The sequence below is a fragment of the Sinohyriopsis cumingii genome, chromosome 11 (assembly GCF_028554795.1).
Source record: "Sinohyriopsis cumingii isolate HCF-2022 chromosome 11, ASM2855479v2, whole genome shotgun sequence".
NCBI lineage: Eukaryota > Metazoa > Mollusca > Bivalvia > Unionida > Unionidae > Sinohyriopsis > Sinohyriopsis cumingii.
The window spans coordinates 65,584,765-65,600,871 of NC_142971.1; the positions used below are offsets into that span (position 1 = coordinate 65,584,765).

At 34.1% G+C, this 16,107-nt stretch overlaps 1 protein-coding gene across 3 annotated transcripts in view; it reads right to left on the reverse strand.

The window, feature by feature from the left end:
* The window catches only part of LOC149788596 (glutamate receptor-interacting protein 1-like), a 101,902-nt gene that overhangs the window by 58,052 nt on the left and 27,743 nt on the right, over positions 1–16,107 (reverse strand). For all 3 annotated transcript variants that reach the window (XR_016424177.1, XM_089974648.1, XM_089974647.1), the window contains exons 3-4: positions 11,758–11,835; positions 3,983–4,046 (exon numbers count right to left, since the gene is read on the reverse strand). Coding sequence is in view for 2 of the 3 variants with exons in the window: in XM_089974648.1 (XP_089830774.1) it covers positions 3,983–4,046; positions 11,758–11,835 (142 nt within the window). In the remaining variant the exon portion in view is untranslated. The remainder of the gene's footprint in view (positions 1–3,982; positions 4,047–11,757; positions 11,836–16,107) is intronic.

Below are 16,107 nucleotides of genomic sequence, written 5' to 3' on the forward strand. Positions count from 1 at the left end.
AATACTTGTGTGTGTATTACCCCTTTAGGCTTTCTTTCAAATGTTAATGAAGTATTCACTGCATCGCAAAACTAATACTAGTGTGTGTATGACCCCTTTAGGCTTTCTTTCAAAATGTTTAAACTTGTTAGGGTACATGAAATGCTTGCATCATTTTCCTATGGCAAACATAAACTTAATAAGCTCATAAATTCTTGAGTAAAGCATGGATCAAAAGTGATTTTTATTTCTGCCTCCTTGAAAGCCATCTGAAACTGTGATCTACTTATAACTATGGCAAAGAAAATACACAGGGCTTAGGCTACTACAACCCCATTTATCATTCGCATAGGGTAATGGTTCTCCTCCTCCAAAGAATGATTGGCATGTAATGAAGTCCACTTATTTTTCCAATTTTAGGATAGACATTAGCTGGAAAACAAAACACACAATACTATCCTGAAACACAAACCATGCTGTGACATGGACATCAGGTGTTAAACATCAACCATGTTTACTGTAGTCAGTTACTGCTATATAGGACGTCTGCTGCAGGCTCTATATATCCAGTTTTTAATTATGTTTTGTCGTCATCTCAAAACACAAGCACACTTGAAATGTCTAAAGGATATGAAGTAATTGAAGCAACTGAAATTGAAACTGTGCCATGTACTGGCAACTAACAACATTAGTCAATCTAGTTTCCTTTGTGAGTTGCAGAGATGGTTTAACACAATTGTACCAATAAGTGCTTGCTATTTTGCCTTGAAACAACCTAATTAGGTTAACACACATAAATGAAAATGTGTTCTCTCTCTCTCTCTCTGCTTGTTAAAGAATAGAAAAGACTGACATCTTGGTCATTATCTTAAGGGTATCTGCTATTGTAAAATCAACATTTACTGAATGGCTCAAAATGACATCATCGTGGCATTGTTATGTCATCAATATGACTTGACTTGTCACCTCAGTGCATCATAATGCTGTGAATTCTGAAACTGAACGTAATATGTCATTGTGCTTTCTATATCTTACTGAATTATAACAATTCAAGTTTCTATGCATTTTAATAACAACAAGAATACTGCTGTGAAAGAACGATAGTCAATAAATAGTACATGACAACTCAGGAAATCATTAGCAACTTAATAACCTGCCATAAGATAGCCTTGTAGGTTTCCTGTGTTGAAATTATAATGTGAGCTCATTAATTATGTAACAATGATGCAGTGAAGCAAATGGGCCTGAGTTCACATCTGCCAAATGCATGAGAAATACTGACCAAGAAATCTCAGTCAGTAAGATGCTTTCCAAAACAGCTGACTGACTATATTATGAAAAGATCCATTTCAAGGTTTCTGATTTTTTTAGCCTTCATAAATACTTGATGGCAAATCAGTATCATTTGTTCAGTATTGAACAGCCTCTATTCCAAAATGCTTACAAACTTTGTCAAATTCTGCTGAGTGTATTTTTGAGAAAAGTTGTTTAAATGCATTTAAATTTTTAGCAATATGGCCAAATTTGATAGAAGATTTGCATCATATGTATAAAATATTAATCAACTTCAAGGCAGAGTACAATGTCAATTTTGGTAACATGTTGTTCAGCTGATTTTTAAAATTTGTTTTTCTATTTTTAGTAATGGAGGCCATACTAGATTGTGGACAGGCATAAACTGCATTAAAAAAAACTTTATAATGACCCGTCATATCAGGATGCTGTCAGAATTGGTCACAATCTGTAGATACATTTTAAAGATCCACTCACTGTAATTTTAATTTTAATAATGGCTGCTATGTTTGACAGCAGATCAGCCTCATCTGTACAGATTTGAGAGCTCTCAATGCCAAAATGATTTCACTTGAAAGTTCTCTATGCCAGAATGATTTTCACTCAAATTTGACCAATCATTTTGGATCATTTCTGAGCAGTCAGTTAAAGGTTCTTCTACATTAGTCATTGCAGCCATATTTGATGGCAGATAAGCCTCAGTTGATCAAACATTATGCCATAGTGATTTCTGTCAAATTCGCCCATATTCTTGTTGACCAGCTTTTGAGAATAAGCCATATAAAGGGTTTTCTATTGTTTGTAATGACATCCAAATTCGACAGTGGATCAGCATTATTTGTAAGCATTTGAAAGCCCTGCCAACCCCGACGAGTTGGTCTCAGTAAGGCAGTTGATTTTTCTCCATAGGTTTGACCAGTTTTCAGTAAGGTGTAACAAAATATCATAAACTGTTATTGTAAAGCTGGAAAACATAATCAAACGTTCAGTATTTGGAATGTGCAGCGACAATAAACATTATGTTCAACTGAAAAGTTTATAAAGTATGTGTAGACTTTATTTACCACTAGTACAGTTGCACAAATTTTAGTTTCAAACCCTATGGAGCTCAATGGCTTGTTGCTATCTCTCAACTAATAATTCTTGGAAATTCTTTTTTCCATTTCACATGACGATGGCAATCATATTTCCCGCCATGAATCATACTCAAATTGGCGTGTGATATCCAATAAACATGTGTCCCTTCCAGCTATATTCACAAGAATCTGAATATTCCTTTTTCCTTTTTATTTTTTTGTGCTGATTATTAACACTTTTCAAGAGGCTTATTTCCCTTTTTGTCTTAAACATGCATCTCTTGCTGGATGCCATTTTTAAAAAAATTCTATGATCAACAGTTTGATCATGCAGACGCTTAGCATGAACAAATATGTGCAGTTTAAACCATCTGATGTGCTGCTGTAAAGTTAGTCTGGTTCCCTGACCAATTTCACTACTTCTACTATGAAACCTGGATCCAAATCAAACACCATGAAAATAATTCTGGATTTTTTGGTAATGATCCTTTTTCTGAAGTTTTTGCATGTATGCTGTAAGTTCGTATATTAAGGGTAAATTTCGTAAGATTTAGACAAAATCATAAGAGTTGGCAGGTCTGCTATAGTGCTCACCTGTACTGATCACTCAAATCTCACCTCAGGCCATGTGGGTTCAAGTCCTGACTGTTCAAGTCTGGACTCTATCTAAAATCAGTATGTGAGAAAGCCTTAAATTAGTTTCCCATAGGTCAGAGGTTTTTACTGGGTTCTACCTCCACTAAATATACTGGTTGCCATGTATATTCTACCATGTGCTGAAAAATGGCATTAAACCACAAAACCAAAGCAATGTAAGTTTATTATATTTCATAATAGTGGCCATATCTGAGAGATCAAAACTGTTTATATAAACTAAAACCTCTTTGTGCCTCAACAATTTCCATCAAATTTGGTTAAGTTCTGTTCATTGGTTCTGAAACTCCTCTAAATGTTTTTCAATTATTAGTAATGGTGGCCATGTCTGATTGCAGATCAGCATCATTTGTATAAATCTAAAAGCTCATCTTGTCAGAGATCTTTGTCCACTCGTTTTTAAAATAGCAAATGCCGATGGATAACATACAAACAAACAACTCTTGTCACACACCAAACACAGGGCCATACCTTATGGTCAGATGTAATGAACGTTTACACTTCAACTTTACATTTCTCAATGTATATGAATACGATAGGAATCTGTGATCTTTACCTTGTTAAAACTGGATTTATGTTAAAATACCCATTCAGCTTTTATGGTCAAATGGTGACTGACTTTTGCTTCCTGTATGTTTCTATATAATAACCTTTACTTTGGGATATTTAACTCACTAGGTGTAACCTTTTGCACACCATTCTATCAATTTGAGTGCAATTTTGGATGACTTGGACCCATAACCATGTAAAAAAATACCCATTTCAATTAAGTTAAATAATCCAACATATCAAGATTTGAAGCTTTGTTTAATGGTTGGAATATAAAAAGAGATGTACACATTGATATTACAGCTTTTATGTATATGTATTTCTGGAGGTGGGGCAAGGAGGGCAATGCATGTCAACACAATGGATTGAAAATGGGAGAAAAGCAAAGAGAACATTCTGGTCTTACTGCTGAAATCTAGCTTATGCTTTACCTGTGAACAACACCTCCTGGCCGAATATTGGACACATGAGGAAGAATACCTTTGTCTGTGCCTCCTGTACCAAAGAAGTGAGAGAATCAATAAGAAATGAAGTATAATTGCTCAAAAGAAGATAACAATTTACAACTCCTCAGAAATATAAATTGTCTGCATCAATTATTTTATTGCAATAAAGAAGTTCAGGTAGACTGATAAAAAAAACTGTTATCCCTTTTCTGACACATACTACACCTAGTTCATTCCACACATGTACAATAACCAGTGTTGTCCCTGCCATATTTGTATCACAGCCAGTGTTGCCCTTGTCATACATGGATCAAAACTACTGCTGACCTGGCCATACATGTATCATAGCTTGTGTTTCCCATCATACACATATCAAAACTAGTGTTTTCCCTGACATATATGAATCATAGCCAGTGTTGCCCCTGTCATACATGGATCAAAACTATTGCTGACCTGGCCATACATGTATCATAGCTTGTGTTCCCCATCATACACATATCAAAACTAGTGTTCTCCCTGACATATATGAATCATAGCCAGTGTTGCCCCTGTCATGCATGTATCAAAATTAGTGCAGTCCCCTGTCATATGTGTATATTTGCCAATGGTGCCCATCATAAGTGTATCAAAACCAGTGTTGCCCCTGCCATAAATGCATGAAAACTCAAGTGCAGTCCCTGCCATACATGTATCAGCCAGTGTTGCCCCTGCCATACATGTGTCAAAACTAGTGTTATCCTGGCATACATGTATCAAGACTAGTGTTGCCCCTGCCATACATTTATCATAACCAATGTTGCCCCTGCCATACATGTATCAAAACTAGTGCTGTCCCTGCCATATGTGTATCATAGCCAGTTTTGCCCATCATACATATGTAATAACTAGTGATGTCCCTGTAAATCCATGTTTTATCACCTGTGACAATCTTATTCAACCATGTCTTGTCACTTGTCCATATCTGGCAAGTAGCTGTTTGGCAATTTTAACCCCAGTCTGTTTTTGATTAGCCATCAACAAATAGCCATCAACAAATCTGGGACCCATTTTGCACAAACTAGTCTGAGCTTCAAATGGTTCTTCAGTATATTAAAAACAGCCGACGAATCCACTGATTCATGATCCACTGCGTGTCAAGCATCTTTATCCACTAGCCTCTTAACAGCAGCCACGTCCTACTCAACAATCACAGACAGTCTTCCAGAACAAGGGTCATCTTCCATGGATTAACAACCACTAGTACAACGATGAAGCCACCTCAAAATTGTTACTATGTAAAGCTTATCCATGTTAGCCTTGATATCGATTAAAGAGTACTGTAACAGAGCCTGGATGTTACATTATGTTAGTATCATAATTATTAACCTCCAACAACTTTATATCACTCTCATTTAATTATGGTACATCACACTCATATATCTGCAGGTGCCAGGTGTCAGGTGTCAGGCAAGCTGCATGTGCAGCTGCAGATCATATACAATGTTATTTTGTCTGTTGATTGGCATTATATTTATCAACAGGTTCAAAGAAACATACTTTCTTACAAAATAGTCATATTTTTCAAATGCCCCTTGTACATCCTAGGTACAAGATGAGGTTAATACCCATGTATGCATCCGAATTGAAACATCTTATTTACAAGATGAGGTTAATACCCATGTATGTATTTGAGTTGAAACATCTTATTTACAAGATGAGGTTAATACCCATGTAGGCATTTGAGTTGAAACATCTTATGTACAAGATGAGGTTAATACCCATGTATGCATTTGAGTTGAAACATCTTATGTACAAGATGAGGTTAATACCCATGTATGTATTTGAGTTGAAACATCTTATGTACAAGATGAGGTTAATACCCATGTATGCATCTGAGTTGAAACATCTTATGTACAAGATGAGGTTAATACCCATGTATGTATTTGAGTTGAAACATCTTATGTACAAGATGAGGTTAATACCCATGTATGCATCTGAGTTGAAACATCTTATGTACAAGATGAGGTTAATACCCATGTATGCATCTGAGTTGAAACATCTTATGTTGTACAAGATGAGGTTAATAATCATGTAGGCATTTGAGTTGAAACATCTTATGTACAAGATGGGGTTAATACCCATGTATGTATTTGAGTTGAAACATCTTATGTACAAGATGAGGTTAATACCCATGTAGGCATTTGAGTTGAAACATCTTATGTACAAGATGAGGTTAATACCCATATAGGCATTTGAGTTGAAACATCTTATGTACAAGATGAGGTTAATACCCATGTATGTATTTGAGTTGAAACATCTTATGTACAAGATGAGGTTAATACCCATGTATGCATCTGAGTTGAAACATCTTATGTACAAGATGAGGTTAATACCCATGTATCTGAGTTGAAACATCTTATGTACAAGATGAGGTTAATACCCATGTATGCATCTGAGTTGAAACATCTTATGTACAAGATGAGGTTAATACCCATGTATGCATCTGAGTTGAAACATCTTATGTTGTACAAGATGAGGTTAATAATCATGTAGGCATTTGAGTTGAAACATCTTATGTACAAGATGGGGTTAATACCCATGTATGTATTTGAGTTGAAACATCTTATGTACAAGATGAGGTTAATACCCATGTAGGCATTTGAGTTGAAACATCTTATGTACAAGATGAGGTTAATACCCATGTAGGCATTTGAGTTGAAACATCTTATGTACAAGATGAGGTTAATACCCATGTATGTATTTGAGTTGAAACATCTTATGTACAAGATGAGGTTAATACCCATGTATGCATCTGAGTTGAAACATCTTATGTACAAGATGAGGTTAATACCCATGTATGTATTTGAGTTCAAACATCTTATGTACAAGATGAGGTTAATACCCATGTATGTATTTGAGTTGAAACATCTTATGTACAAGATGAGGTTAATACCCATGTAGGCATTTGAGTTGAAACATCTTATGTACAAGATGAGGTTAATACCCATGTAGGCATTTGAGTTGAAACATCTTATGTACAAGATGGGGTTAATACCCATGTATGTATTTGAGTTGAAACATCTTATGTACAAGATGAGGTTAATACCCATGTATGTATTTTTGTTGAAACATCTTATGTTGTACAAGATGAGGTTAATACCCATGTAGGCATTTGACTTGAAACATCTTATGTACAATATGAGGTTAATACCCATGTAGGCATTTGAGTTGAAACATCTTATGTACAAGATGAGGTTAATACCCATGTATGCATCTGAGTTGAAACATCTTATGTACAAGATGAGGTTAATACCCATGTATGCATCTGAGTTGAAACATCTTATGTTGTACAAGATGAGGTTAATAATCATGTAGGCATTTGAGTTGAAACATCTTATGTACAAGATGAGGTTAATACCCATGTATGTATTTGAGTTGAAACATCTTATGTACAAGATGAGGTTAATACCCATGTATGCATCTGAGTTGAAACATCTTATGTACAAGATGAGGTTAATACCCATGTATCTGAGTTGAAACATCTTATGTACAAGATGAGGTTAATACCCATGTATGCATCTGAGTTGAAACATCTTATGTACAAGATGAGGTTAATACCCATGTATGCATCTGAGTTGAAACATCTTATGTTGTACAAGATGAGGTTAATAATCATGTAGGCATTTGAGTTGAAACATCTTATGTACAAGATGGGGTTAATACCCATGTATGTATTTGAGTTGAAACATCTTATGTACAAGATGAGGTTAATACCCATGTAGGCATTTGAGTTGAAACATCTTATGTACAAGATGAGGTTAATACCCATGTATGCATCTGAGTTGAAACATCTTATGTTGTACAAGATGAGGTTAATAATCATGTAGGCATTTGAGTTGAAACATCTTATGTACAAGATGGGGTTAATACCCATGTATGTATTTGAGTTGAAACATCTTATGTACAAGATGAGGTTAATACCCATGTAGGCATTTGAGTTGAAACATCTTATGTACAAGATGAGGTTAATACCCATGTAGGCATTTGAGTTGAAACATCTTATGTACAAGATGAGGTTAATACCCATGTATGTATTTGAGTTGAAACATCTTATGTACAAGATGAGGTTAATACCCATGTATGCATCTGAGTTGAAACATCTTATGTACAAGATGAGGTTAATACCCATGTATGTATTTGAGTTGAAACATCTTATGTACAAGATGAGGTTAATACCCATGTATGTATTTGAGTTGAAACATCTTATGTACAAGATGAGGTTAATACCCATGTAGGCATTTGAGTTGAAACATCTTATGTACAAGATGAGGTTAATACCCATGTAGGCATTTGAGTTGAAACATCTTATGTACAAGATGGGGTTAATACCCATGTATGTATTTGAGTTGAAACATCTTATGTACAAGATGAGGTTAATACCCATGTATGTATTTGAGTTGAAACATCTTATGTTGTACAAGATGAGGTTAATACCCATGTAGGCATTTGACTTGAAACATCTTATGTACAATATGAGGTTAATACCCATGTAGGCATTTGAGTTGAAACATCTTATGTACAAGATGAGGTTAATACCCATGTATGCATCTGAGTTGAAACAATTATTCATCAACAATGAATATGATCTTTATGGCTCTGATTCAAATGTTCAGATATGTGTTTCATCTCTAGATGCCAAGTACATGAATGGCAAATAATATATTTGCAAAGTGATGAAAAACTGCATTAATTGTAAGATTAATTTAACAAAAATACAATGGATTGTGTCAGAATAAAAGACAACGACCATAATTTAAAAAAAGTATTATATGCTCATTTTTGTCTCCATTAACTTTACATTGTCAGAATCATGCAGTATTTCTCCATACTGGACTGCTTCATACTGCACAACACATGTCTAAAAATAGTATCATGTTTTTGGCAACTACGTTTGATTGTAAACAAACAGATGCCGGAGCTTTTGATTTATTCAATTTGTCTGTGGATGAACTAAACAAGTTGTTTGGTCCATTTGAAAGTAGAGATAATAAAGCTGATGATGTGGCTGAGATCTTTCACTCACAAAATAAACTTTCAACTAAGCAAATGACTGAATGTGATATCCACAATAAACCTAAGTCATGTAGTATTGAAACTATCATTATCATATCTTAAACACTTATTTGAGAGAAATGTTCATAACCATTCACAAATCTAATGGATCAAACCATGAGCTATGCTCTTTAGGTAGTATATATATATAAATATATCCTAGAAAGGCATATTAAGGCCAAGGGCTATCCCATTTCCCTCTGTTATTGCACTGAAGCTTTTAAATTACTGTTGTTTACTTCAAAATTACTCATTCCTACCTTAACATCCAAGGTGGAATCAGTCTTATTTCATGTGTTTTGTTTTTACTTTGGGAGGATTATTAAAATATTCCATGAAATTACAAAGTGATTTAATAATAGTTCTGAGACTAAATCATTATTTTGGAATTATTGTGATTTCATTCAAGGACATTTTGGATTATATCACTGTGACACATCAAAACTGTTGGCACATTAGCACAATCAAGGCTACTGGCACATCAGTATGTTCAATATTGGAATTTATTTGTAACACCACTGAAATACATTTGCACTTGTGATAGAACTTTTAGGACTGTTTGGGATTTAATTCATACTGCTGTAAGTTTTTATTCTGTATTCTAAGGAACAAAATATTTCTTGAATTTTACAAAACTTTTCCATATTTCCTACTCAACAAACATACAGTTTGCATAATGTATGATACGTCACATAGCTGTTTAGACTTAGTGCTTATACTGCTGTACATTTTGGGTTGCTGATCGTTCTTTACACATTCAGTCTCTATAGGAACATGTTACAGCATGATAAATAAACCATACAATGAATGCATTTTTAGGATGACAAGACAGATCTTTCCAGAGTTATTAATAATTAAATATTATTTTATAATTTCTATACAAAACATTACAGCATGTATAATATCTGGTACAGGTTATTTGTCATATCAAGTGCTGAAAACAAGTATTTTTTGCAACATGTGCTTGTACAACATTTTTTTCATGAAAGACAAAGAATAAGAATATTCCAAGAATTATAAATTAGAAGACCAAGTAATAAAAAGTCCTAATGAAACTGAGTTTCAATCCCAATGAAATCCAAAATGGAAGGCAATGATGTATGCTGTGCTCAGGGCCATACTGATGTGTCAACAGTTCTTTGCTGAATCATAGAAACTAATGAGTGGTCTAAAGCGCTCACCGTTACAGATCACTGCCATCTCACCTCTGTCTGTCTGGGTTCAATTCTCGGATTTGGCTGATGTGGGTATGTGAGAAAGCTTGCCAGTAGCTTCTCGTGGGTCGGTGGTTCTTTCCGTGGTTTTCCTAGGTTCTTCCTCCACTATTAATACTGGCCGCCATGTATAACCTATAGTGTGCTGAAAAATGGCGTTAAACCCTACAACAACAACAACAGAAAAAAATATTCCAATGTTTGAATTCTTTGTAAATTTTGATAACTGTCCATGTCCAAGAATTAATTTACAGCACAAGTATTTCCAGGGAAAAATAATCTCTTCAAATCCAAATAATTTGAAGAAAACAAAATAATTTGTCAAAATAAAACCTGGTCACAACACAAAACACTCCGACTTCTCATGTGTTATGGCAAGAATAACTATTATTTCTCAAATATATCAATAATAAATCTAGCTACAGCACAAAACAGATGCCTTGATCTGGGTTAGTAAACTGGAAAAACCAGAGTTTGAAACAATTGCTACATATTATCTGTCATATACTCCAAGTATGGCCTTGATTTCACTTTATGAATTTTACTTTGAGAAAGAATTTTTTTAAAAACTTTACTGATTCTGAACCAAGGTCAGGAACTAGGTCAGCATTAGATATAAAGTTTATGTTATTAGTGTTTACAAAAAAAACAGTCTGGTCAAACTGAACTGAATTTCTGGAAAATGAATTTCTGGAAAATATCAAATCCAGTAAATAAATTTATATTACAATATCATGTAATGGAATAAACAAAAATTTAAGCTAACAAACAATTAAATTAAATATAAATTAAATCAAATATACATAACAGTACCACTTCTCCCCTTGAACAAAAACATGCCAATGCTAACTTCTGGAAAAAATACAAAGAATTATTGCAGGAGTTGTAAGTCATTGAGACTAATGTATCCTTGAGGTGAGGAGGATGCACTGATGCAAGGAATACCTAAACAATTTCTGTGCAGATATTATGGCTACAGCCAGAATTTTGCAAAGAGGACAAAACTTTAATGCCTAGGATTAATCTGTCAAGAAAATAGTAATTTGTGCAAGAACAGCAAATCTCTTTTGCAAACTTTTACCTACTTTCATCAGTGTAAAAAAAGTAGGTCACTGTCACCTACAAACTACTGGATAGGTCAAAATAATGCAAGAAATATTGCAATTAAGTAACATGAAGACAGAGATTTGCCAGTAAAAATTTTTTACCATGGGGCTAAATTGAAATAAATTCATTTGTGTAAAGAAAAAGGTCACTGTAACCTAGTGTTCTTCAGGTAATTCACGTTAATGCAAAAGAAAACTCTACCTATATTCCATAATGATATATTACCTAAAGCTAGCAGCAATGGTAGCTAAGTTCTTCTATGCCTCAATGAGCAACCTAAAATTTAATGTGAAAATCAATCCAAATTGGTATTTTGATCTTTCATATAATTCAAGCTGTTTTACTTACCTGAAATTATTAATCCCATGCCATACCCCTCCTTCTTGTAAAGCTCAACCAGTGTAGTGCCCCGATTTTCTACTGGCACTGTAAGGGAGACAACCATATTAGACAGGCAGATTGAAACTTCTTAAAGTCTCAACATATGAGCAAAACATGGTCTAACCACCTAATTAGTCAGTTGTATAGCAGCTACATTTGAGAACACAAGAGATTTCTGCATCAACATTTTTCATAACTTTAGGAAGTCAGTCATCATTAATGAATATCACGTGTAAAGTGCTGCCAAGGAATTAAATGTCAAATGCAGTTTTAATTAATCCTAATTTTGCAATGTTGCAAAACTTAAACACAGTTTCCCAAAAAATTAAATTTAGCAACACGAGAAGAATTAAATATTCACTTAAAGATTTAACCAACAAAAATTAGCATCTATGTTAGGTGCCCAAAAATTAGTATACAGTTGCCATAAATCTAACTCAATTAAAAACGTTCATCAGGAAAAAGTGATCTAGATCATTCCCTTAAGAAATGAATGGGATACATGACTCTGAAGACAAATGGCAGAACTTCATTATTATGTAACCCTTTCGTTTACAAACTTTTAATATCCATGAAACAATATGGACAACATGTGCATGGTTTCTAGGCCAAAATCTAAAAGTGACAAATGAAATTCTCAAAAAGAAAAATCAGTGAAAATTAGATGCTTTCAAGAAATATTCATGTTCAATTTACAGCAATGATTAATTAAAAAAATGTTCATAGGTATCAACTGTTTTGGTTATGCAAAGATGCGTATTTGGTCTGTACTAAAATTGATGAACATGCCATTTGTCCAGATTCTCCTTACTGCTGTATTATTGTTCATTATTTCTTCTCTAAATTTATTCAAATTCATTAATAATTGTACAAATTCATGTGCATTAAAATTTTGTGACACTAAAGGTCTCAGATGAGATCACAATAGATCCAGAACTACATGCAAATTAAGGTAGAAGAAAATGAGTTATGTTAGTCATGTGACAAGGTACCATGTATACTCACTTATGAGATCATGAGCAAACTGCACAAACTCAAATCTGCTGTCACCAACAGATCTGGATCAGTGCAGTTTGTTATTAGTAATCAGCAGACCAAACAAGGTAGATCCTGATCTGCAGGTGCATTATGCTACAGTAGATCAGGAGCTTTGTTGTTTGCAGTTTGACCTGACTTATAAGCAAGTATATATGGTAGGCATTGAAGGTCCTCCATAAAAAATATACTTTGCTTGAAGGCTCATATAAGCTGACACACATATATTTTATTTATAGCTCTCCACAGGATTACCCCTATGTTATCATAAAGCTACACATAGTGCATTACCAGACAGAAAAACAGAACTACTGCTATTTTGCTGCTATATTTATCCTGTATAGTTTCTTTAAAAAAAAGAAACAAGCATTACAGAGAATTTGAGTCCCTTGAAAAGACTGATTCTTTGTTGCTCAAAAAAGAATTTCCATATACACCTGTTTTTTTCATTTTAATTGTTGAGTGTTAAAACCATATTTGATATTCTTAAGTAATACAAAGATTTTTAAATTGCTCACAGTGGCATCTACCGTATATTTGATGTATGATTGACACCATTTTTATTCTGGAGTAACCTGATATTATAAGAACCCTTTTAGTGTAAACTCCTTGTCAGCAACCATCATAGCTTACCGTAAAGGGGGCAGGAGGATGGGTGGGGGGTAGGGGAGGGCATACTCAACCATTTATCCTAACTTACCATTTAATGGGGCTTCTAAGTAAATAATCTTTCATTTCTCCATCTCCAGTATCTGGCTGGTATATCTGCACCAGTACTGACATTAGCAGGAAGACATTTACATGTACATCCTTCATGTTGCCAGCATTCCAGAGAAACAACAAAATCAGTTACCTGCTTTATGTAATGAGATAACACTTGATAGTGCTAAGTACTAAGAGATATGTCCCTGCCATGTGATCACAATTTCAATATCATTACATACATATGTGCATTGGACAATTTCCATATATATAAACCATGCTGAATGAAACTGCCTTATGGAAAGGAGGCTGGTACATTTGGATGCAAGATAATATAAAAACTGTTTTAATTTACTACATGTTTAATATGAATATCACATCATCATTATTTAAAATACACAGTAATTTTATATATTTTATGCAAGTTCTCCATCTTTAAACTGGTATTCTTGCAGGAGTTGCTCAAATAATGGGGAAATAATGTAATCGTGCTGCCTGGATGTAACACTGAAAATTACCATCCATTTAGAAGTTGATCAAATAATGGGGAAATAATGTAATCGTGCTGCCTGGATGCAACAATGAAAATGTCCATCCATTCAGAAAAAGCTGCAATAATAAGATTTTTAAAATGGCCATCAAGGCAGCCATAATGGATGTAAGATTGGCACAATTTCAATTTAAGACTAATTAGATACACGTATCATAAGAATCCTTTTTGGTGAAAACATGATGTCAATATGGCCTTCCATTTAGTAGAGATACTGCGTTATTTAGTAGAGATACTGCGTTCTACAAGATGGCTGCCATGATGGTCATATTGGGTGTCAGATTGGCACCATTTTCATTTATGATGAAGCAGACATCATAAGAAGCCCTCGGTAAAATCCCCATATTCATAATACAGTCAATTCAGAAGGAGTAGCAAAATACACAATTTTCAAGATGGCCAACATGGTGGCCATATTGGAGCTCACATTTGCACAATTTTCATTTAGGATCAACTAGATATCATAAGAAGTCTTTTGGTGAAAAACCGATATCCATGTGACTTTTGTTCATAAGAAGCAGCGATACTGAGATCTTTAAGATTAACTAGATATCATATTGAAGTCTTTTAGTGAAAGGCCATTGTTCATGATGACCATTCAGATGGAGTAGTGATAAGATTTTCAAGATGTTGGCAATACAAGAGTTGACTAACTCTGTGATTTATCATTAAAATTAAAGCATTATGTCTGAAAACTCTTTGCAGCAAAATCTATGAGGGTACCTCCAACCCTTCCAACTCTAAGGCAAATGGTGTTTAAAAGTAGAGACACCCATACCAACCCCCATCCCCAACTAAATATAAATATTGTCATAAACTGAAAATAAATCAATACATTCATTTTAGGGCCATTTTCTGTTAAAACATCATTTTTTTAAAAACTGTCCACATTAGGAACCAAGTTTTCCAAAGCATTGTCATTCTACTTAGTATATGAACCACAAAATCTATGAAATTTTGACATTTGACTTGGTACATGAACCACAAAATCTATGAAATTTTGACATTTGACTTGGTACATGAACCACAAAATCTATGAAATTTTGACATTTGACTTGGTACATGAACCACAAAATCTATGAAATTTTGACATTTGACTTGGTACATGAACCACAAAATCTATGAAATTTTGACATTTGACTTGGTACATGAACCACAAAATCTATGAAATTTTGACATTTGACTTGGTACATGAACCACAAAATCTATGAAATTTTGACATTTGACTTGGTACATGAACCACAAAATCTATGAAATTTTGACATTTGACTTGGTACATGAACCACAAAATCTATGAAATTTTGACATTTGACTTGGTACATGAACCACAAAATCTATGAAATTTTGACATTTAACTTGGTACATGAACCACAAAATCTATGAAATTTTGACATTTGACTTGGTACATGAACCACAAAATCTATGAAATTTTGACATTTGACTTGGTACATGAACCATTTAATCAATGAAGACTGGCCATATCCTTACTACGTTAACAACTAAATCCATGAAAATTGGACCTGTCCAAGGAGCAGAAAGCACTAAATCCATGAAAAATGATCTTGTCCTAGGTAAATGAGCCACTAAATGCACGAAAACTGACCCTGACATCAGTATGTGAATCAATGAATGCATAAAAACTGGCCTTAACATTAGTACATGAGCCGCTAAATGCACGAAAACTGGCCTTGACCTGGGTAAATGAGCCACCAAATGCATCAAAACTGGTTGTGTACCACAAATAACAGTGAATTCATAGTACCCACTGATAAATTTGTTTCTACTAGGAAACTGGTCCACCACTAATCTGATGCTAGTCTTATATTTATACAATAAAGAAATACATTTAGATCATTAAGTACAAAAAATATTGAAATCCAATCCATTCTTTCTTCAGAAGCAAACTTTAAAGTAAATTATGTTTCCCTCAGAATACTTGCCAATCACATTAACATAAGGGATATAAGCTGCCACTTCCCAAATGCAGCGCTACTAAAAGGTGGACATTTGTCTTTTATTTCTATATCATA